At 41.1% G+C, this 24,704-nt stretch overlaps 1 protein-coding gene across 2 annotated transcripts in view; it reads right to left on the reverse strand.

Annotated features, from left to right (window-relative positions):
- Positions 1–9,659: 9,659 nt before the first annotated feature.
- The window catches only part of ELAPOR2 (endosome-lysosome associated apoptosis and autophagy regulator family member 2), a 93,096-nt gene continuing 78,051 nt past the window's right edge, over positions 9,660–24,704 (reverse strand). For both annotated transcript variants that reach the window (XM_069978415.1, XM_069978425.1), the window contains 5 exons: positions 23,595–23,696; positions 19,286–19,412; positions 18,182–18,360; positions 17,412–17,577; positions 9,660–13,312 (listed from right to left, as the gene is read on the reverse strand). In XM_069978415.1, the coding sequence (XP_069834516.1) occupies positions 13,253–13,312; positions 17,412–17,577; positions 18,182–18,360; positions 19,286–19,412; positions 23,595–23,696 (634 nt within the window). In that variant the 3' untranslated portion in view covers positions 9,660–13,252. The remainder of the gene's footprint in view (positions 13,313–17,411; positions 17,578–18,181; positions 18,361–19,285; positions 19,413–23,594; positions 23,697–24,704) is intronic.

Consider the following 24,704-nt stretch of genomic DNA (forward strand, 5'->3'; position numbering starts at 1 on the left):
TTAGCAAGAAAGTAGTAGTGAGCACATACAAAATTGAACAGGAATTCCTTAATACACCTAAAATGGTCAATATGGATTTTTGGGCTAGACAGCCTAATAACCAAAGTGTATAGAACCTCTACAGTTGTTTTAGCTACATGGGCACCACTCAAGCTCAATCTCATCTGAATCTTAAAGCATAGTTTCTGTTTCAAAACATTGAAAGATATACAAGATTGACCTTTAGGGTAGTGGCAATGCAGTTTTACTACCATCACTATTGTTATTAAGCCCCTGAGGGCCCCTTTGATGCTATGTAGCTATTTTCAGTCATTGACTGATCGGGACCCCCACAGCATGACTGCTGGTGTCCTGATCACTTGTACCGACAGGCAGGGGTAAGCCACTTGCCTCTGTCCTGTTAGATCGGCAATCTGTAGAGTCTGCTCTCAAGCAGACTCTATGTACAGATCACCCATAGTACTGAGCTATGCTATGCTATGCAATTTTATGATTGCATGTTTCACTGTAAGGGTACGTTCACACATACCGGATCCACAGCAGATTTCATCTAAATAACTGAACACAGCATCAAATCTGCTGCGGATGTGTTGCAGATCTGCTGCGGATCCTGTACGTGTGAACGCACCCTAAAGGAAAAGTGTAAAAAAAAAAAGGTTTAATAAATGAAAAATTGAAAGTTTAAAAAATATTTTTCAAAAGTTTTCATATACACCAATACAATACCAATAAAAACTAGACATTGTGGCACAAAAAATGGCACCCCAACCAGCCCCGTAGGTGGAAAAATAAAAGCGCTATGGCTTTTAGAAGGCGAGGAGGAACATTCTGACCTGGATCCGTGCATCAATGACCTCGGTAATGAAGGGGTTAAAATGTCTCATTTTCACAGGGGAATAAATGCTCTCAATTGCTGAACCCCGGTACAGCAATACCCAATATGTGACCAAAACATGCTGTTTGGGCATACAGCAGGGCTCAGACGGGGAGGAGCGCCATTTTTAGTGTAGATTTAGCAGGGTTTTAGGATGAAATGTGGATTTGCAGTCCTTTCATGGTATAAATACAGCAAACCCCCCTGAAAGGGACCACATTTATTAAACCCCACAGAAAGGTCATTTAGAAGTAGGGTTAACATTTAGACCCCACAGGTGTTTCAGGAAAATTTTTTGCGTTAGGCCGGAGCCATGGTATTGTTATGCTTCTGTGATTGGCTGGGCAAGCGGTCACTGCCCAGATCAGTCTATCGTAAAAGTAATGGCCAGAGCTTTAGGTGGGGACCCAGAGATGTCACAGGAGGACCCCCAAGGGAGCGTGTTAGGTGTGTATGTGTTAATTATCGTCTGTGAAGATGCAGCAAAATCTTTAACACGCTGCAAGCACCAGAGTGCCCATTTAATATCCCCTTTCTTAACAGTTGACATTTAAAGCCTTCTTTTTCAAAATAAAGGTTATGTTAGTAAGATCATAACATCTTATGTAGCTTATCCATAAGTGGCACTGTAGATACTTTAAGGAGGACCTTTTATGTACACTTTTATGTATCCTGATTAGAGATGAGCGAACCTGGAGCATGCTCGAGTCCATCCAAACCCGAACTTTCGGCATTTGATAAGCGGTGGCTACTGAAGTTGGATAAAGCCCTAAGGCTATGTGGAAAACATGGATATAGTCATTGGCTGTATCCATGTTTTCCAGACAACGTTACAGCTTTATCCAAGTTTAGCAGCCCCCGCTAATCAAATGCTGATCATTCGGGTTCGGATGGACTCGAACCCGAACCCGGTTCGCTCATCTCTAATCCTGCTGAGCATTAGCTACGATTACTTGATGCTCAATGCTGTTTTCTTTATATAGTTCAAAAACTATATATATTGTAAAACCTAGCTGAAGGCAGACTCATGTCCTAATGACCTTTTTACATTGACCTTACATTTACATTATTTCAAAATTCCATAAAACATGACACTGAATTTATCCATGCTGTAACTTCCCATATACTTTTGTATTTGGTGATTCAGACTTGCAAAGGAAACAAACGGGAACTGTCCAAGGTGCTGAGAATATTACTATTTCACTCCCAGGATCAGGCAGCTTTATATTTTACAATTAGCTATTGTTCTTTAATTTCCCTGTAATATGTCATTCCAAAAATAAATGTAACAACAATTTTCAAGCAATTGTTTAGTAAAGTGCGTGTACGTACCAATAATAAATGCATCTGCAGTCATGACTTTTATTTTTAATATACATGTCTAAACTTGCACTCTGCTATATAAATGATTAAGAATGAGAAAGAACAGATGTATTTGAAATGAATACTGAATTTTATAATTAGTTCATTCTATTGTGCACCATGACAATTTATATAGGTATCGCCTATATTGAAATACATGTGCATGGGTTGTAAACATGTCTGGATAGTTCATTAGAGATGAGCAAATTTACAGTGTAAAGAAAGCAAAGTGCTTCGCTACACTTGGCAAACAGCTTGTCAGCGGATGGTCGAGTATAGTGAAGCACTTCGCTTTATTTATGCTGTGAGGCCATGTTCACACATTGTATCTTTTGCATTAATCACGGCCGTTGATGCAAATTGCAACAACGGCTGTGATTTATGCAGAAGATATGTTGTATGTGTGACCGCAACTGCGGCGCTGCCTGTACACTTCCCCCTCAGAGATGTCCTGCAAGAGCTTTATTTGCCTTATGGTGATGTCATTCTGAACACATACTTTTCACATATTCAGAACAAGATACCATGATTAAGAACCAGTTGGTTAGAAACGCGTCAGTAATTTTATTAATTTGTTACAATAAAATACATGAATTTTAAAAGAGCTGAAGGACTTTGGTCTTTTTTCTTGTGAACACCCCGGTATCCAGGTACTGTGCCTTTGTGCTCAACATTTACTATATGAAAAGTACCTGTATATTGGCTGGGCGCTAACCACACCATATGAGCAACCTAATAACCTATTGTAACATCAGTCAAAAACAGCACTATACAAGAGCCAAATAATCCCACTATATGGGGCGTTATTTTTCACCAATAGGGGGAACTCAGCAGAGACAAGTTGCATTAGGGAAAAGTCTTTATGGCTGCCTGAGTCAGAAGGATAAGAAAAGAGAAATATTCTAATCAGAGAAGATGTCACTGGATGTTATTGTGATCACTTATACAGGCTGTGTTGCCAGTGTTGCCTATGAGAATGAATGGTGGAAAGGGACATTGACATTGGTCCTTTCTCTTCCCTTTGATGTTCAACCCGCTTACTCTTCAGTGCATCTGTGTTGTAGTGAAGGGTGAGCGGGCAGAACATTAAAGTGAGTGGGGAATGCCTAGAAGCTGTTTTGCAGTTTAAGGCTGGGTTCACACTATGTATATTTGAGGCTGTGGGGACTTCTGGGCATAGCATTGATCAGCGTTAGTAATGTATTGCATGAATGTAATAGTCTAAATAGTCTGAATGTAAAAGTTTAAATCATCCCCTTTCTCATTTTATTTATAAAACTTGTAAAAAATATATATTATATATGGTAGTGTGCATAATTGTCTGATAAAATATAACTGTGTTCCTGTACAGTAAACAACGTAAAAGAAAAAAGCAAAAAAGTGCCAGAAGTGCTGATTTTTATTTACATTATATATAAAAAAAAATATCAATCAAAACCTCCCATCTACATGAATATGGTATCATGGAAAGCTAGAGATCATAGTGCAAGGGAGGAGTTAAAAAAACTAAAATGAAAATGGCCTAGTCCTTAAGGCCAAAATGCTCTGTACCCTTAAAGGGTTAATATACTTCTTTTTCATCTGTAGTCATGTAAATTTAACAAGCTGACTCTTTATGCATGGCTATCCTGTCATGTAAACTTCACTGAATGTATTCTCATGGGTAAAGGTCACATACCCAGAAGTTCATGCATGTGAGTATGTTGACGTCACCATGGAAACTACAGACCAAGCAATCTCTTTTATTCTCAGGTTTCTCTTGGTGGCCTGAATAGTGAACTAAGGCCCCTTTAACATTAAATATTGGAGATACATTTTTCCCAGATGTCTTTTTAAATCAAAATGAGGATGAGATTGCAGCACAAAAAAAAAGGAGTCGTTTCTAAAGAAAATATAATAGAATGTTTCCCCTGCACTTTGTGTCAGACTCTGATCCTCTATTTGATCTATAAAAGTCTACAGATCTCCTGTATGCAATGTGCCATTATAAAACTATAACTGATTCATTATAGACATCATGGCATATGTGATGGCAGTGTGACCAGAAAGAAAGAAAGCGGCGCCATATCCTATCTAATCTTTTACATGTCCATTTTTATCTAAATAAAAATAACATTAAATAATGAAGATAAATTACGGGTGGCTTAACAAAGCCAGGATAACCAGATAAGACATTATGATACCAAATATCACATACATATTTGAATCTAATATTATATATTGCTATCTTCATATGTATATTTACGCATGTTACTCCATCAGCCTCATTACTTGAAATTGTTTTGTAATGCTGACCCATATATTACAGTATAAATTCAGTGATATTATGAATGTTATAAAACACAGCAACCAAGCCACAGCAGAAATATATGTAAAAGAACATAGGAAGGAACATACTGCCTTCTAGTGGTGAAATGGATTTGTTCAGGTTTCTAAATTAATAAAATTAAGTATTACACTTTCATACATTTATTCAACTTAGTTAAACCGCAATTAAATGAAATTTCAAACAGATTTATTACCGCAGCGTTCCTTTTTTTTCTCCTTCTCCATCCCTTTTAGAAGAAGCACAACTGTGACCAGACTTGATTTACATATATATTAACATTTTCTCAAGTTATGGCAATTATATTTAATAAGAAATACTGTAATAATGCATCATTGGGCTCAGTTTCAAAACAGATTTGCATCCGGAGCTCATTTAAATGAAAGCAGCTAAAAAGTAATGAATTGGATTAATAGATAATGAGAATAAAAATAAGAATTCACTGGAAATAAGTAAACTGTTATAATTCTAATGTTTTAATAAGGAGAATCATTCTTCTAGTAGACACGGCTCTAATGTAGTTCTAGTAGTTAAATCATCAAGTCATCTGCAGTAGGCTCTATAAAGTTTTATTAATGTAATCATGAAAATAATATGCTCCATAGCCCCCAAGTGTCCCAGACGCAGCAAGACCCAGATTACACCAGGAGTCCCACTTCCGAGTCCACTGAGCACAGCACAGTAATATAAGATGGGACTGTGGTTGCCATTGTACACTATATGGGGGACTATAATTGTTAACGTAAATGGAAGGCTCTGGCCAAGGCAAGATTAAAAAGAAGACACATGGGCCATGTGCTCCGGGACCTCAAACACCCTTCCACCTTCATGGCAACTCACTCACCCTATCCAAAAACAAATAAAAAGGTGGCCGAGCGTGGATTTGGATCTATGATTAGTGGAGTAAAGGTGCCTATACACAATACAGTTGATGAAAATTGACCATTTCAATCGAAACAATCATTGATGGGAGACATTAATAAACAAATGACCATTTTAGTGGACTGATGACAGGCTGACATGAGTGACAACCCTAATGCGCTGGGGAGCTAGAGGGAACAAACAAATGCCGGGTGATTGTGCTGGGGGGTGTCCAGGATTCATGGGGCCCTGTACAATTTTTTTGCTATGGGGTCCCATTAATCCTAACTATGCCCTTCAATTATGCTAAAAGCACTGAGATCAGAGCAGTGTACTGGCCTAAAATTGACTGCATCAATTGGTTAGTAATCTTTGGTCAGTGATCACCATTGTGCACCACAGTGATTGGCTGGTAACTATGCCAATCACATACTGTATGTCAGGCTTTCCAGCCACATATGAAGGGGATGTATGGAGAGTGGTGCGGGATTCCAGGGGCACTGGGTGGGAAATCAGGAGGGGGGTACAGTAATACCTTTACTATGTGTGCCACACTGATTCTACAGCTCTGATCTCCACAGCACACTATTACAGCTGAGGACATTAGAACAGCTGTGATTGGTCAGCCATCACAACAGGCTAGCTGGTCAGGTGAAATGATGAAGAAGTGAAAAATGCAGTATAATACCCCTTGAACTTTTCCACATGTTTTACCTTTTCACCTTACACCCACAAACATACTGTAAATGTGTTGTATTTGGATTTTATGTGACAAACACAAAGTAGCATTTAATTGTGATGTACAGATTCACAGAATTACTACATAGAGTCATCTGTGTGTCCTTTCTTCTCACTATAACCTTTAGCTGTTCTGTGAGAAGTTTAGAGAACATTAGTGATGAAACAGGACCATAAGAACCAAGGAAAACACCAGGCAGGTCAGGGAGAAAGCTGTGGGGAAGTGTAAAGCAGTATCAAATCATAAAAAAAATATCCCAAGCTCTAAACATTATCTAAAATTGGAAGGAGTATGGCACAACTGCAAACCTACCAAACCTACCTACATAATGTAAGTGCCTCATGGTGCAGACAACCAGACAAAGTTGGATGGTGAGAAGGTAACCATATATCCTCACCGGGGTGAGTTGTGCAAAGAGGAAAGGCACAACACTCTGTAACGCATAATTGTGTCCAACTAGGCAGTAGTAGCCAGCAGCTCACCTGTGTGATCCCTTCAGGGAATCCAAAAATAGAAACAACCCTCCACTCCAATGCCATCACAGGTGATTAGGGGCAGTCTTTTTTAAGTGTTCCAAACTTTGCAATGGGTTCGGGGATAGTCTATTTATCTACTTTCTACAAAAAGGAAGGATCCTCTACCTCTTTCCTTAACACTTCAAACCGCCTTATGCACAAAAAAAAGAAAAGATAATAAATATTAAAAATAAATAAAAACAAATTAACCTCCACCCCTATACTAATTGCCAGTAGCGGAAAAGCAAAAAACACTTTATTTGTAAACTTGTCTAATGAAGGGATCTTTTCAATCCTAAAAGCTCATAATTCTAACAATTTTTTGTTGGCCAATGAAGTTATCACTCCTAAAATACTTTAACCGAAAGTATTTATTACCACATGAGTGTAAAGTTCAAGGGCTATGAATACTTTTTCAAGGCATTGTATATATATATATATATATATATATATATATATATATATATATATATATATATATTAATCACATCCTCAGTCAATGGAAAAAGAACAATACCAGAAAATGTACATGTTGCAGGGAAATGATAAAATCAGGGATTTAATCAAATCCAGGGAAATGATAAGATGACCTCTGTTGGGTCATTTCCCTGAAGAAAGTCAGGGATTTTATCACAGATCGCAGCACTTCACCAGAGTACCCAGAGGAAACGCACGCAAACACGGAGAGAACATACAAATTCTTTGCAGATGTTGCCCTTGGCGCTGCAAGGCTACAGTGCTAACCACTGAGCCACCGTGAAATAATTAAATGAACAAGTCAGGAGATGCCCGCCTCTTTGTCTATTAAGTAGATAATACAACAATAGTCATTGAAACAAAAAATATTTAAAACTAATTAACAAAAGAAATAAGTAGTTAAGCTGATATTTTTAGTGAATGTAATTAATAATTCATATTCATCCATTTTTATTAAAATATGTTGTTGATTTATGGCATCATGAGTTGGGGCCATGTTCACAGAATAAATCTTTTGCTTAATTCACTGCTGTTGCAATTTGCAACAAGGCCGAGATTTATGCAAGGATAAAGAGAAAAAAGCGCACCAATTCTCTATTTCAGCGCTGCCTTCAACAAATTCACAGGAGTAGTTGTTTAGGATGCAAAAAAGCGTTTATTGAGGTAAGCACAAATATATTGCGTTTCCAGAGCCAGAGCACTATATCTGATAAGAGAGCTCAGGCTCTGGAAACGCGTTTATTTTTGTGCTTACCTCAATAAACACTTTTTGCTTTTTTGAATCCTAAACAACTACTCCTGTGAATTTGTTGAAGGCAGCGCTGAAATAGAGAATTGGTGCGCTTTTTTCTGTTTATCCTTGCACTTACCGACGGGCCCCCACTCAGGGAGCATCCCGTAGCACCACTCTAAACTAGCCTGCAGCCTCCCACTGCTTCGCAAGGACGACAAGAAAACCACGGAAGTACGTCCATACCCCAATCCAGGGGTGATATGCATCAAGCCCAAGGGGCTGAAAGGTGAGCCTTGAATCTACCGCTTATCACCCTATACCATACGCCAACGGTATCACACGAGGCGCCACCTCTTGCCTTTGTTTTTCTCCTTTATTATATAGTGATTTATGCAAAGGATGCGTTGTTTTGTGAATGAATGTAATCCAGGCCGGAGCGTATACACATAGGGGGGGGATTTATGAAACATATGCCAGAGGCGTACGCCAGGGAGAAGGTGCAGATTCACCCCTTCTCCTTGATGTACGCCTCCCGTGCGCCCCGCTTGCCTCCTTGGAGCGGGCGGCTCCAGCAGCTCCATAGTGTGTAGTGGGGAGTTCTGATGCGGGCACGCACGGATGCGCCCACATCAGAGCTCAGCGGCTGCAAAGATCATCCGGCCGATACTGCAGTCTCTTACGTAGTGTGAACATAGCCTTACAGAGTATGTTACTTTTTTTTACAGGCACATTTTGTTTTACATTGCATTTTGGATTGTTCACAGGAACACTTCTAAGGGTGCCTTTACACAGAGAGATTTATCCGACAGATTTTTTATGCCAAAGCCAGGAACAGACTGTAAACAGGGAACATGTCATAAAGGAAAGACTGAGATTTCTTTTCTTTTCAAATCCATTTCTGGCTTTGGCTTCAAAAATCTGTCAGATAAATCTGTCTTTGTAAAGGCACCCTTAAATTCTTGGCCTCCAAATAGAGATAATTTTCCTGCAATCTCATGTTAGTCTGGGGAACTGTTACAGTAAATGTTGTAGTGGCTATTTGAAGACTGTTTGAGGTACCAATTTGGTATAAATTATTACATCTAATACGATCCCCACAATGGTATTTCCATCTAATGGGCCTCTATCTACCTTAGGTACATACACCAAACTATGGAATCCCCTGACAGATCTTAAAATTTCTGCGTAGTAAATTCTTTCATTTTTTAGGCTATGTTCACACCAAGTAAGAGACCGGCCGTTCCGTGACCCGGCTGGGTCACGGAACGGGCGGTCTCTGATCGGATCATCTCGGCCGGTACTTGAGTACCGGCCAGATGATCTTTCCGGCCGCAGAGCTCTGATGCCGGCGCATCAGCGGGCACCCGCATCAGAGCTTCCCACAGCACACAGTGAAGCAAGAGGTCGGAGCCGCTCGCTTCACTGTCTGAACTCACAGGGCTTTCTGCGGCCGGAATTCACTGAACTCCGGCCGCAGAAAACTGACGTGTCAGTTATTTGGGGCCCCTTATGGAATCCTGGCCGGAGCATATACGATGTGTATACGCTCCGGCCGGGGTCCCATTGAAAGTAAGGCATTGTTCCACCGCACCAAAAGTACGGCCGTTGTTGCCATTGGTAACAACGGCCGTACTTTTACGTAGTGTGAACATAGCCTTAAGCTGGTCTTTTCAGTTTTTTTGCAGCATTTTCTCTTTTATCTTTCATGCTCAACTGGAGTATGGGCCACTTAGAAGTAAAGACAATCAGGGCTATAAAATGAACAAAGCATCTAGATAAACCAAGGGAATTTTATTAAACAATATGTCAGTATCGATAAAGCAAAAATGCCATATGTGTCTCACAGGAAAAACCCCTGAAAGTTATCATTCTTCATACTAGATAAAAATGATTAACAATATAGGGGAAAAAACAGAACTACATTACATACAACATATACATTTTATAATGATAGAAATATTAATTGGAAGGAAAGCAATAAATTACTTTTAAAACAAGGAAAATCTGATTCATTTAAAATAATGGGCTCTTTTTTTAATAGTTCATAAACATGTATATATATAAAAACACAAATCTATAAACCACTTCATAACAAAATGTACACCAACTGTAACACAACTTTAGATTTTCTATATTTATATACAGCGTATGGAAATATTTTGCATTTACTCCCTAGCTAAGGGGAAAAAAATAATTTAATGACCTGATTGACATGTGCCCCAGAAAGTGTTAGTTTTAGTTACCGGATCCTATTCACACTAGCATTCACATATGGTTAGTAACAGGGATAACTAATGCACTTTATACATCAATTATGTCTTACCGCTGCCATATGAACAATGGAATATGGGATTGTCTAGTGCATAGGTCTCCAAACCTCCACCTGTTGCAATACTACATTTCCTATCATGCCTTGACAGCCAAATCCAAAGCTTTAGCTCTCCAGGCATGATGTGAATTGTGGTTTTGCAACAGCTGGAGGGCCGCAGTTTGGAGACCCATGGTCTACTCTAGTGTGTGCTTCATTTTTAACGCAGCATCATATGATGCAATTTTGGTTGTTAAAATCCCAGCACTTGGTTACTCCCCTAATTTCCCCATAGAAGACATAACCAAAACAGTATCAGTTATGGCATCTGGCAGTGCTACATTACCATATGGCACTTCAATAGCGGTGTGAAAATAGGTTTTGTTGTATTTTAGGTAAGGCTGCATGTGGATTTTATTATTTCTATGGGTAAATCTGCTTATACTTGGAACACACATCTGGACCTGAAATTAAGCCCCCATTAAAGTAGTAAACCAATAATGCTCTAAAATAAGGAGGTAGCAGAACTTCAATAATAATCCAGGACAGCAATAGTAATAGTTAAAATAGGTCTCAATGAATTTATGTGTACAAGGCACTAGCTTATGGGAAATCTTTCAAAAATGGAGCAGCTCACTAAGAAGGCCAGTTACGGCGTTCCTAGATTGCACTCTATAGTCCAGATTTATCAAGCTGCCTGAAACTCACACTGTCTGGTTTTCCCACATCAGCCAATTATAGCTCTGGTTTTATGAGCTCTAAATAAGCTCTGGTTAAATAAAATGTGAGCTGTGATTGGTTGCTGCGAGAAAAAACCCAGTGTGGGCTTCAGACAGCTTGATAAATGTGGGCCTCTGTCTGGTTGTGCACTTAGAATGACTAGGCATATACAGATCTGACTTTGTGGGGCTGAGTATCAGAGCAACTTCTTTTGCACATTATCCATATGTGAATTATGGTGTAAACATGACATACTGTATATTCAAGCGGTGCTACAGCAAAGAGTCATTGTGCAGTTTTACATCATTAAAATAAAAGGTGAAAGGTATGTTGTCTAATGGTGGCAAAACAAGTAAACACAGAGAAATGTTAAAGTTACAGTAAGTTGTGTAGAATGTAAAAGCATACATATTGGCCCAGTTGTTGCATTTTTTTTAAAACCTGTTTCTTGGCAATATATACTGTATATATTTTTTTAAATCCCACATTGTCTCTCACATTATCAATTTTACACTAGTTTCTTTGGCATGTGATAGATTTCGGCCAAACTAAATTTCTTTTTACATACAGCAGTTTAATCTGACACTTAATTCGTAGGAGGCCAAACTGTATGGATTCAAATGCAACCTTGTAAACTACACACAATGAAATAAAGGTAGTCAAAAAAGTAACTGTGTGACTACAGTAAACCATTCCATAACTTGACAGAGATCAATAGGGGTTTGTAAGGAAATGGTGAGGATTTTTAGTAGATATAGTGGCCCCTCATGTTACAATACTACCTGGTTCCTGGAGGACTACTGTAAGTTGAAAATATTGTATCATCCAATCAAAACTCTATGGAAAACTAATAATTGATTCCAACGTCTCCAAAATGTCAACCCAAAATTGGAGAGTAAAGAAAATGAAACAAACGAATAACACAAAGGCAACAATACCTTACATATAAGAGCTTCTGTGGGTACTCTACAGTACACAGAGTGTACCAGAAAAATGGAGCCATCCTCACCTGGTTATAGCAGTTCAACCTGTTACAGGTAAGGAGCAGTACAGTGTCGTGCTTTACAGTAGAGAGGCACTATTACACAGCCAATCACTGTGTGCACTTTAGTTATACAGGGGCTTTGCCACTGACATTCCCCCAATGATTTGTCAAATCTTCTGGCCATTGGCACATGCTGAAGTTCTGAGGTGGCTGTGGCATTGCATGTTAAGTATGGTTTTAAGTTACGATGGTCCAGGAAAGACCACTATATGTTAAAAATATTGTAACCTGAGAGGACATTGTAACCTGTGGGATCAATGTAGTTGCATGGGTAATGTTCATAACCAGCTAAAAGTTTCACTTCCTGTTGATAACATTCTCTTTCAAAATAAGAAGTGCATGATCCCCACAGTTCTTGCTGTACCATGACTGCCATTAACCAATTTTAAAACATAATACAACCTCATATCCCTTTACCCAAACTTTCATATATTACTAGACATGGTACAAAAGTACTCTGCTGCTCAGATCAGCAAGGCTGTAGCCAACCTGACTCCTTGCAATGGCCTCTTCTATAGTATCTGTACCTCTAGCCATGGTCCTTACATGATGCATTTGTCTTCACATTTCACTGCATTAATGTGCCCTAACAATTCAACTATAAGCCGCCTAAAAGCCTCCTGAGAGAATAGATCTGAGATGCAATACCAGACACAACCCCTAAACAAGAGTGGTGCTGTTCCTGGACAGAAATGCAGGCCGTTTGTTATGTACTAACTTTTAAGATAGCATAGGTTTGGACCAAATCAACCTCAACTACTTGCAATGTCAGCAAAAGATTATGCAGTGTAACCTCCTATGTGCCCTTCTGAAACCAATGAGGAGTTATAAGAAATTTATTGTAAGTATTAAAAAATATGCAATAATCTAAAAAAGCTCAGCAGTAGTATGCTGAAAGATACACTATCTACCATTTTTCCTATTGCGGGAAAGACATTACATCCTTTTTTTTACTGAAGCAAAGACTGGTGGAAAATGTAGGCATTTTCTGCACAACAAGTGTCAGGGAGTGAGAGGATAGATGATGGACACAACATGCACAAACAACACACAGTAAGCGTAACATCTTTAGCATCACTTTGCTCGTCCTGAGTTGAACTTGAATCCTAAATTTCCACATATTCCATTTTTGGCAAAATACTCTGTCAGGTAATAAGGCAGCCAAGATTTTTATTATGTGAGCCTCATACATCTTCATTGGTACCGTATACTGATTTCTTCCTATGATATGTTTGTTTTTCTACAAAATTTTTGTTTTTATTTTTCACAGTCTGAAAGGCAACATCTGGGCTTCATATATTTTGTGTCCGTGAAGATTTCAGCTGTACAGATTCAAAACTGTGTTCTTTCTCCTGTAACAATAAAAAGATTTAGCACATGGTTTTGATTTACTTGCGTAAAGAAAATGAAAAACTTTGGGGGAGATTTATCAAACTGGTGTAAAGTAGAATTGTCTTAGTTGTCCCTAGCAACCAATCAGATCAGTCTTTGAGAAATGAAAAGTGGAATCTGATTGGTTGCTAGGGGCAACTAAGGGTCCATTTACACAGAAAGATTATCTGACAAATTATCTGCCAAAGATTTGAAGCCAAAGCCAGGAATGGATTTTAAAAGAGGAGAAATCTCAGGCTTTCCTTTATGACCTGTTCCCTGTTTATAGTCTGTTTCTGGTTTTGGCTTCAAATCTTTGGCAGATAATCTGTCTATGTAAATGGACCCTTAGGGCCCGATCAACAATGTAAACGAGCGGCGATCTGCTAGATCGCCGCTCGTTTACTGGGCCTATTCCGCGGCCCGATGATCGTTGAGCGAGGGCTGCAGGGACTTCGTGTCAGGATGGTATCTCTGCAGAGCGTTATGCGTCCCTCTGCTCGTGCTGTTCGGCCGAGAAGGCACTGATTTTGTTGTATTCTGTTTCTGTGTTTTGTTTTGCTGTGTGTGAACTCTGGTTTATTGCTCACCTGGGTTGGGAGACACACCCGACTTCACCTGCTGAGTTCTGTCTGGCCATGTCATGGTTAATCTGTGTTTAGGTTCTGCTGTGACTGACAGGTCTTCCTGCCAGTGGATCTGTTTTGTTCTCAGGTGTCTGTGCTTGGAGATCAGGGGGATGGTCCAATTATGTTCTGGACCAGAGCCCTGACCTCCTATATAACCTCCTCAGTCTTGGATATCATTGCTGGTTAGTGACTTAGTCTCTGCCTGCTTGTGGATTCTGTTTCTTTGCATCTCCTGACTACTGCTTTGTGTTCTGACTATCCTTGCTAGCTGCCTGCCCCTGACCATATCGCTTGTTTTTTGACTCTGCTTATTGGATTGTGATTTTGTACTGTGCTGCCTGATTGTTGTGACCCGGACTGTCGACTATTCTTTATTGTGTTTTGTCTGTCTGTCTTGTCTTTGTGTCCCACCTAGCCAGTGCAGGGACTGCCGCCCAGTTGCTCGCCGCCATCTTAGGGCGGATTGTGGCAAGTAGGTAGAGGACAGTGGGCGGGGCTGAGCTTAGGGCTCACTGTGTTGTATTGTCCTGCTGTCCGGTTCCTAACAGAATAACCAGCCATACTTTTTTTTTTTTTTTCTCCACCTTGCTATGGACCCCATGAAAGCTCTGGTTGAGCAAATGCAAAGTCTCAACCAGCTTGTTCTGGACCTTACGCAACGGGTGCAGCAGGTAGAGTCTTTCCTGGGCCAAAATGCTATGCTATCTGCTGCTGTTCCCCCAGAACCTCCTGTGCAGCTTCCTGATAGGTTCAAAGGTGAGAGAAGGGCCTTTCGGATCTTCAGAGAGGGATGTAAGTTGTTTTTCAGACTTTGTCCCCGGTCCTCTGGGGATGAGAGCCAGAGAGTGGGCATCATTATGTCACTCTTACAAGGACCTCCGCAGGAGTGGGCCTTTTCTTTGCCTCCAGATGCCACTGAATTGTCTTCTGTGGATCAGTTTTTCTCTGCATTGGAGTTACTCTATGATGACCCTGACAGGGCAGCAGCAGCTGAGAGGCAGTTGACAGTTTTGAGACAGGGCAAGCGACCGTTGGAGGAGTATTGTGCTGAGTTCCGCCAGTGGTGCGTTCCATCCGGATGGAATGATCCAGCGCTTAGATGCAAGTTTAAGCAGGGGTTGTCTGATGACATTAAAGATGCCTGGACAGGGCATCCAGATCCTTCCACCCTAAAGCAGGCCATGAATTTGGCTATTCGCATAGACCGTAGACTCCGTGACAGACATAGGGAGAAAGTAGGCTCTGACCCTTCTAAGACCTCTGTCCCCTGCTCTGTCAAACACTCTGTTGTTATCCCTGATATTCATGAGGACGAGCCCATGCAGCTGGGACTATTGGACGCCAGGACCAGGCGAGAACACCGGAGACACAACGGTCTGTGCTATTACTGTGGTGACAGCGGCCATTACATCAGTTTCTGCCACAAGCGTCCCAAGCGGCAAGAAAACCTGCACCCAGATCATCAGCGTTCAGGTGACTCCCAGGAAGGTCACTTGGGCGCACAGGTACCCTCCGGCGAAATAAACATTGCTAGTTCTACTGTAACTGATTTGCCTGTATCTGATGCCAATTTATCATGTTCTTCTGCTCGTCCTGTCAGTAAGCCTGTTCTCCATGCCATGGACTCTTCTTCTGATGAATGGGAGTCAGATGGCAATCTTCTAAGTGAGGTTGAGTCCTGTGAGGGTCCTGAGGCCCCTCGTAAAAGGGGGGGTACTGTCAGGATGGTATCTCTGCAGAGCGTTATGCGTCCCTCTGCTCGTGCTGTTCGGCCGAGAAGGCACTGATTTTGTTGTATTCTGTTTCTGTGTTTTGTTTTGCTGTGTGTGAACTCTGGTTTATTGCTCACCTGGGTTGGGAGACACACCCGACTTCACCTGCTGAGTTCTGTCTGGCCATGTCATGGTTAATCTGTGTTTAGGTTCTGCTGTGACTGACAGGTCTTCCTGCCAGTGGATCTGTTTTGTTCTCAGGTGTCTGTGCTTGGAGATCAGGGGGATGGTCCAATTATGTTCTGGACCAGAGCCCTGACCTCCTATATAACCTCCTCAGTCTTGGATATCATTGCTGGTTAGTGACTTAGTCTCTGCCTGCTTGTGGATTCTGTTTCTTTGCATCTCCTGACTACTGCTTTGTGTTCTGACTATCCTTGCTAGCTGCCTGCCCCTGACCATATCGCTTGTTTTTTGACTCTGCTTATTGGATTGTGATTTTGTACTGTGCTGCCTGATTGTTGTGACCCGGACTGTCGACTATTCTTTATTGTGTTTTGTCTGTCTGTCTTGTCTTTGTGTCCCACCTAGCCAGTGCAGGGACTGCCGCCCAGTTGCTCGCCGCCATCTTAGGGCGGATTGTGGCAAGTAGGTAGAGGACAGTGGGCGGGGCTGAGCTTAGGGCTCACTGTGTTGTATTGTCCTGCTGTCCGGTTCCTAACACTTCGTTACCGATGTCCTTGCAGCCCTTGCAGAATCATACATTACCTGTCCAGGCTTCTTCTCTGCGCTGTCTTCATCCCCGGGTCCCGCGCGCTCTATCTTCAGAATGGCCGGTCAGCTGACAGGCGGCCCCGGCCTGTGAGTGTCTGAGCGCTCTGTTAGCTGACCGGCCATTCTGAAGATAGAGCGCGCGGGAACCGGGGATGAAGACAGCGCAGAGAAGAAGCCTGGACAGGTAATGTACAGTAGCGATGCGCGGTGGGGGAACGATGATTTTAGGTCTGGCCCTAAATGAACGATCAGCTGATGACACAATCATCGGCTGATCGTTCTCTCTATTTCACAGAACGATAATCGGCCGAATTGGGCCAAATGGGACTGATCCGGACGATTATCGTTACTGTGGAATAGGGCCCTTAGACAATTCTACTTTACACCAGATTGATAAATCTCCCCCTTTTATGTATATTAATTATCTTTATTTCAAACTTTTTGAATGACTATTACAAAGGTTATTTCGCGATGACTACCCCATGTTCATATGTCCTAATCAAAGCCTCTAATCAGGACTTAAAGCCAGAACATTTAAAGGATAGCTTCCATCTAGCCGATGGAATGTTCGGCACGTAATAGTACATATCTTCTGCAATGCTCAATGAAGGTGTGGACTGTCAGGAATTTCTTTTCCCAGCGGAAATAGCGGACTCCTGGGCTGTGTCAACCAGCTGATTACCAAGACAGCTTCCATTTAAGGAGGGTCTGTCTTATTCTGGTATTCTGGTGCAGTACCATCTAAGTCCACTATATATCTCTATCTATCTATCTATCGATCTAGTTTTAGAGAGAGAGAGAGAGAGAGAGAGAGAGAGAACAAGCATGTTTTGTCCTTGGAATTACTATTTTCAAAAAGCCCATAACCCAACAGCTCCCACTTATACTGGAGTCCTTGCTTTACCAACATTACCCCTGACTGAGCTGATAATACATATTTAAAAATGAATGTATGTAAACATTACCTTTGTTGCAAGTGATTTCAGTTTTCCTAGCAGTGACTGTTTATTGGAATACACCACGTCATCGTCATTGTCTTCCCCTTCCATTATAGCACAGCTGTCTGGAGCAGGAAGCTCACACTCCTTGGAATTAGCGGTCATGATGAGCTTAGAGTATTTGTATTCTAGCCTTTAAAAAAGGACAATATTATAAATGTTAATATGCCGATATGCTGAAAATAAGAAATCCGTTACTGTATAATAAAAATGTGTGCTCATTGTGTTTGGCCATTTTCTAAATCTGCTTTATGGTAATCAGCTAAGAAATCTAGACATGTAATATTTTAGAAAATATCAGAAACGTGTGAGAAACACTAGAAAAATAGATCTGAGATTCTTCATCAAAATTTATTTTTAGAAAATGATTACTAATGATGATGGAAATGATAAACTGTTTTAACTCTTCTCTGCTGCCAGTAAAATGCATCTGTCATGTTCATAAGTTTTCATAAGTTTTATAAAAACAGCTTTTGTTTTTATAAAAATGGCCATTATTTGATAATAACAACCACAAATAATGTTCATGAACATTATATGCAGCAATTATGTATTATAAGTCGGCCGTCCTGTTGAATGAACATAGCCATATTCTATATATGTGAACATTTTGTTCTCTATTTTAGAAAATTATAATGTTTGATATAAGTTTAATTTATAAAACGGTGTATAGGTTATATGTACAGTACATCTATATGTACAATAGGTACACAAAATATGTACTAGTGTTTACTCACTTTTGGTTTTTCTTCCAGAAGTAGCAGGTCAGAGCTACAAGAAGAACCGCTACAAAGGCACCCACCCCAGCACCCACTTTCAACCAGAAGTCTATTGATTCACACGCTGCCGTTTTTTTGTCTGGAAGGGAGACACCTCGTATGCAGAGTTTGGGTTCATTCCAAACATAATGTGTTTCCTGTAATAGAAAAAAAAATTGGAACATCTAAAATCTCTCACAAGTGACAAACTTACAAGTTTGAATTGCTTCTTTTTTATTAAAGTGTAACTTTCATTCTTCGCTAGCAGTGGGATATGCTGCCGCTGTGCTCCCTGTTAGGCATTCTTCTGGCAGTGGCGTTGACTGCATTGTATACAGTGTTACTGCCAGAAGAACTCTGCCTCTGACGTGTGCCAGCGAACAGTGATAGTTACACTTTAAAGTGAATCTGTCTGCTCCCACTCAGTTTTCCAAAGAGCTGGCAATATCAGTTAGCAGTTCGGTGGTGTAACTACAATGAATTTACCCACCATTAGGATAAAAAGATGGTTAGGTAAGTGCCTGAACTCTGCACCAGCAAAGGGGGCGAGTCTGGAGTTCTACTTAACTGAGTTATGATCCCAGAGAGCGATTATGGTCCTTAGTAATGTGTTTTTATATGAAAACAGATAGAAATGCTCAAAAAGAAATTAAACAAAACATACATAATCCTAAAAATTAAAGAATGTTTGGGATTTATTCATTTTATAGTGAGATATCAGCTATAATAAGCTGGGACGCTTGGCAGCTCGTGAACATTGTGTACATACAATATTTACAATCCACAGTAGACTATAGATGCACGTGTTATTCACAGGTTTACTCTGCCCTATTATTTCTACATGAGGTGCACAAAAGTACAGCACATTTCCTACAAACATGGAAAGGTAATAATTCTACTGTGATGGTGCGTTCACACCTACAGGATCTGCAGCTGATTTTCTGCAGCAGATTTCATTTAAATAACTGAACACAGCATCAAATCTGCTGCAGATCCTGTAGGTGTGAACGCACCCTAACACCAGTATTACAGACCAGGTGAAGGTTGCCGCTTACATGTCCTTGCTTAGCAATAGATAAATACCTGATGACCCTTCTTACAAGCCCCTTCTATTTTCTGGTAGTCATTTTCTGTACAAAGAGGGCATGCTTCTGCCGTTTCCCAGAGAAAATAAAAATTGCACCCATCACATGTACCTGCAGGACACAGTCTGAAAAAGAAAAGGAAAAAAAAGCTTCTTATAATGCTTTGTGATCATATTTGTAAAATGTCATGTAAAATAATCTGTTGATGTTATGGGTATTGATGTGAGGGATGCCATTACAACTGCTATCCTGTCACTAGTTTTTTTTAAAAATATCTACCGGTAAATGTAATGCTCAGAATAATGACATGTGATATGTATACTTTAGGGCGAAACAAAAATATTTTTCTTGAAGGATCCACCTATGGACATCAGGCTGGTGTGTGTGCATAACTTCATGGCTATTATAGCTGGAAGTAAGCAGAAGCACTACACTGTCCAGCATGGCTGCTTACAGAGAAACTGGGGTTAAAACATTGACAGTCACAAAGTATGTTCAGAAAATCTGCCACAGATATGATATGCCTAAAAAGAACTAATAGGCAAGGAAGCTGTCAAACTTAAAAGGGTACCAGTAATTATACAACATTTCTGACATGTCATCATGTATGTAAAAAGCTATTGATTGCAGTGGGTCTCTGCAATAAGAAGATACAGCCAGGGAAAGACAGCGGCAGCAGTGTACACGACTCTCTGGCCGCCTATAGTTCCGACACTTTAGCTTCACAGACTTAGCCAGTGGCCAAGCGCACTGCCCCAGCTCCATCTTCATATCAAAGTGGGTCTCAGCAGACTTTCTGATTTCTTTAATACAGTTAAAGGAATTAACTTTTTTTTTTACATATTTCTTTTTTTCCAGTTTTACTAAGGAACTTGCCATACAATCCGGTCATTGTTAAAATAAATCATTTAAGTATTTCTTTAGTGCAGTGTAAAAATGACAGGCAGCCTCTTAAAGTTGTTATCCAGGCTTAGAAAAACATGGCTGCTTTCTTCCAAAAACAGCACAACTCTTGTCTCCAGTTTGGGTGGGGTTTTGCAGCTTAGTTACAGTGCAGTGAATAAAGCTTAATTGCAAAACCACACCTCACCTGGGGACAAGAGTAGTGCTGTTTCTGGAAAAAAGTATTGTAAACACAAAAAAAAGAAAAGAAACAAATACAGCTCACCAGTCAGTAGTGGATCCACAACAGCAGTTTAGCCAGAGTGGGTGCACAGACGCATAGGCATTGGCCAGGCGCTTAAATCAGAGGAAACTAATATGTGAAGTGAAGGAGCCGGCACTCCTGGACGACAGTAATTTAAATTTTTTTAAACTTTTATTCGTGCATTTAAAAATATAAGTAAAGTGGTACCTTGGTTTAAGAGCGTTTTGGAAGAAGAGCTCACAGTTTTTATGTGCCCACCCGCTCATTCTTTCATGCTCCCTGCAGGCTCTGTTAGCCTTTGTGTTCCCAATACTCTCCATTCCTGCTATAATGTGCCTGCACTCACACTCAGCTATACACACTGCTGCTATAATGTGCCTGCACTCACACTCAGCTATACAAACTGCTGTAGAGAAAAGTTTGTCACTGTTCCTGATTGGTCCATGCTGAACAAACTCCTCTTCTTCATTGCTGTCATATGACCACACAGACCTCTGACAGCAGCCCTGCTTCTCTATTCTAGCCTGTTGTACTACGCTATTGCATTCTGGGGATCTCCAGTTCCTTCCTGTATCTGCAAACTGCTGCTGTTTTTTCAGGTTTATGCACTTACTATACATTATACTCCACATGCTGATTGCTATACTGTACAGTAACTTACATGACACATTCAGCTGTTTCTCAGTGTTTGTTTCATCTGTTTTACATGTTATTCAGAATAAAAAATCATTTTTTGGGGGGATGTGGAACCAATTGTAAGCATTTCAGTGATTGCTTTGGTTTAAGAGCGTATTTTACAAGCAAAGTCCTGAAACGAATTATGCTTGTAATCCAAGGCACCACTGTATTTCATGGCAGGACCTACGCGTTTCGCGCTGTAGTGCTTAATCATGGTCTCAAGTTACATTTTAATTGCTGTCATCCGGGAGTGTCAGCTCCTCCACTTCACATTTCAGTTTTCTCTGGAAAAAAGTGGCCATGTTTTTGAAATCCTGGATAAATCCTTTAAAGGGCATGTATTCCCTAAATTTTCTTTTACTGATTAGAGCTGGATACTAAAAGTCGTTCTTTTATTAAAATGTTTGGATTTCCCGACTGTAATTTATTTATTTTTTTTACTTTTTTTTAGATTGTTATGGGGGTTGCCATCTAACCTGAGTTGTTTTTAACAGCATTTAGTGACATGGTTTACAGCAAGATTCATGGACATAGACCACAATAGACAGTCTGTCCCCTTGAGATAAATGTAAAGTATTACTGAATGTACTCTGTGACCTCTGAAAAGGTCAATCCACAGGGACCTGCTATTCTCTCCTCTATTTACCGCTGTCACATGTTGCTGCAATGCTGCACAGTTCACTTTACAGCACCCTCCTCTGCATCACCACAGACACGACAGGAAGTCTCAGCTTAGTTTTTGCCCCAATGGTGAGAATAAAAACTTCAAGATATCAGAATTATTTTATAATATAGACAGTAACATGGAAAACTAGAAAATACTACCAAAGATTCTTAAAAAATATGTTTAACATAAAAACATTATTTAAAGGGGTATTCCAGGGAAAATCTATAAATTAGCAATGGAAAGGGTTAACCAAGGTTAACCCTGTCCTAATATACTTACCTGTCCGTTTTTGGCCCCCCAAGGAGATCTCCGGTCTGGTCACGTGATGGTCCGGGCTGCAACTCGCGGATCCTCTTCTTCCGGTTCGGTGACGTCACCATACCGGGCCGGCGTCGGCTCTCCTATTAGCAGCAGAGCACTAAACCCTGACTGGCTTGGTAGCGTGTAGCCAATCAGGGTTCAGTGCTCTGTGTCCCCCCACCTGCTGTACCAAGTTAGCCGGGTGCTGATGTCCCCGACCCCCCTCCTTCATGTATAATTACCCCGATCTTTCCCCCGGCCCTCTGTATAATCACCCCGATCTCTCCCCCTGCCCCCCTCTCTCATGTATAATCACCCCGATCTCTCCCCCGGCCCTCTGTATAATCACCCCGATCTCTCCCCCGGCCCTCTGTATAATCACCCCGATCTCTCCCCCGGCCCCCCTCTCTCATGTATAATCACCCCCATCTCTCCCCCGGCCCTCTGTATAATCACCCTGATCTCTCCCCCGGCCCTCTGTATAATCACCCCGATCTCTCCCCCGGCCCTCTGTATAATCACCCCGATCTCTCCCCCGGCCCCCCTCCTTCCTGTGTATACAGTCCTATTCAAAGATCGCTCAGCCCCCGGTGTAACTGCTGCCTGCGCTGGCCCCGATCTCCACACCTGTACTCAGCTGACAGGCGCTGTGTAAGTGAGTGCAGGAGAGATTTCTTCCTTGCTTCGTACACAGCGCCTGTCAGCTGAGTACAGGTGCGGAGATCGGGGCCAGCGCAGGCAGCAGTTACACCGGGGGCTGAGCAATCTTTGAATAGGACTGTATACACAGGAAGGAGGGGGGCCGGGGGAGAGATCTGGGTGATTATACATGAAGGAGGGGGGTCGGGGACATCAGCACCCGGCTAACTTGGTACAGCAGGTGGGGGGACACAGAACACTGAACCCTGATTGGCTACATGCTACCAAGCCAGTCAGGGTTTAGTGCTCTGCTGCTAATAGGAGAGCCGACGCCAGCCTGGTATGGTGACGTCACCGAACCGGAAGAAGAGGATCCGCGAGTTGCAGCCCGGACCATCACGTGACCGGACCGGAGATCTCCTTGGGGGGCCAAAAACGGACAGGTGAGTATATTAGGAAAGGGTTAACCTTGGTTAACCCTTTCAATTGCTAATTTATAGATTTTCCCTGGAATACCCCTTTAAGCTATAAGTAATTTTTTGATGACACACTCCCTTCAAGCCCTGCCTCTACTGCATGGATAACTTAGATGCTATTGTTAGTTAACTCTGGTCACTGTTACTGTTACAAGTGACACCTGCTGCAGAAGGTAACGGCACAGTTCCTGTCATTGCCATTGTGTAATAATATGGTGTGGTGAAGAAACTTCCCACTGCACATGTCATTCTACTATGGTGCTGTGCAGGAAGGGGTTAATGATATAGGTAACACAAAACTTCTATGTGAAAGACAATGATATGTCACAAAAGGTTTGTAAAAGTAACAATTAAAATAGAAAAAAGTAAAGTTACAAAGATGATTTGCAGCAATAATTACCTGGGCACGGAAATATCTCCCTGACCAGGTTTTGTGGGGTCACAACGTAGAGATAAAACTGTAGCTCTTCCTTTTTCACAAGATGAAGTACTTACAGAAGACCTGTGGGAAATGCAATACCATTAAATCTTTTAAGAACACACATTAAGGCTATGTGCATTACTTTATAAGAAGAACGGACATTGTTTTACTTGCCAACAACAGCTATTCTTGTCTTAAAAAATACACTGTGTGAACACTTAAAGCCTTAAACAGTTATTGCGTTGCCATCAAGAGGATGAGTGAGCAACTAAAACTTTGACAAAATGATACATTATACATTATCATCTGCACATTTTAATGTGTTAAAACTGTGCCACCAGGGAAAACTGTCTTTAAGGGTATAAACCCACACACCGTATACACAGCGTATTTACTGCTGCGATACGCAGCGAATACGCAGCAAAAACGCAACAAATACGCAACAAAAACGCAGCAGATTAGATCTAAATAACTGAACTCAGCATTAAATCTTCACCATCAAACTGCTGCGTATTTGCTGCGTATTTGTTGCGTATTTGTTGCGTATTTGCTGCGTATACGGTGTGTGGGTTTGTACCCTAAAGCATTTTTCTTGTGATGACAACCTTTACAATATGTTCTGTTGGGGCATACAGACATCAGAGAGAATGTCAATAAGCCAGAGGTAAGAGATGCTCACAAACAGCAGCTTTCACTCTGATCCATGTATTACATACATAAGTATTCACTTAAATGAGTGACAGCACATTCATGGCCAGATACGGAACACTGAGGATTAGAGAAAGGTGTATTTTAAAATAGGGGTTTTGCCTTCCTAAAACAAATTCTTAATTTGATTCTTTAAAGGTGTAGTACTGAAGTCCTATAGGTATCCATGTATTTTACAGTGTAACTGTTATTTCAGAAAACTTTTGAAGATAAGCTGTCCTCTATGTGTAAATGAAGATAATCGGGGACATTAATGAAGGGTCCGGCAGGGGTGTACACCAGGGAGAAGGAGCAGATTCGCCCCTTCGCCCTGGCATACACCTGCCAAATCCCCTGCTAGCCCGATGGGTGGACAGGGGCGGGCATGGCAAGGTGGGAAGG

The sequence above is a fragment of the Dendropsophus ebraccatus genome, chromosome 1, assembly GCF_027789765.1.
Source record: "Dendropsophus ebraccatus isolate aDenEbr1 chromosome 1, aDenEbr1.pat, whole genome shotgun sequence".
NCBI classification, from domain to species: domain Eukaryota; kingdom Metazoa; phylum Chordata; class Amphibia; order Anura; family Hylidae; genus Dendropsophus; species Dendropsophus ebraccatus.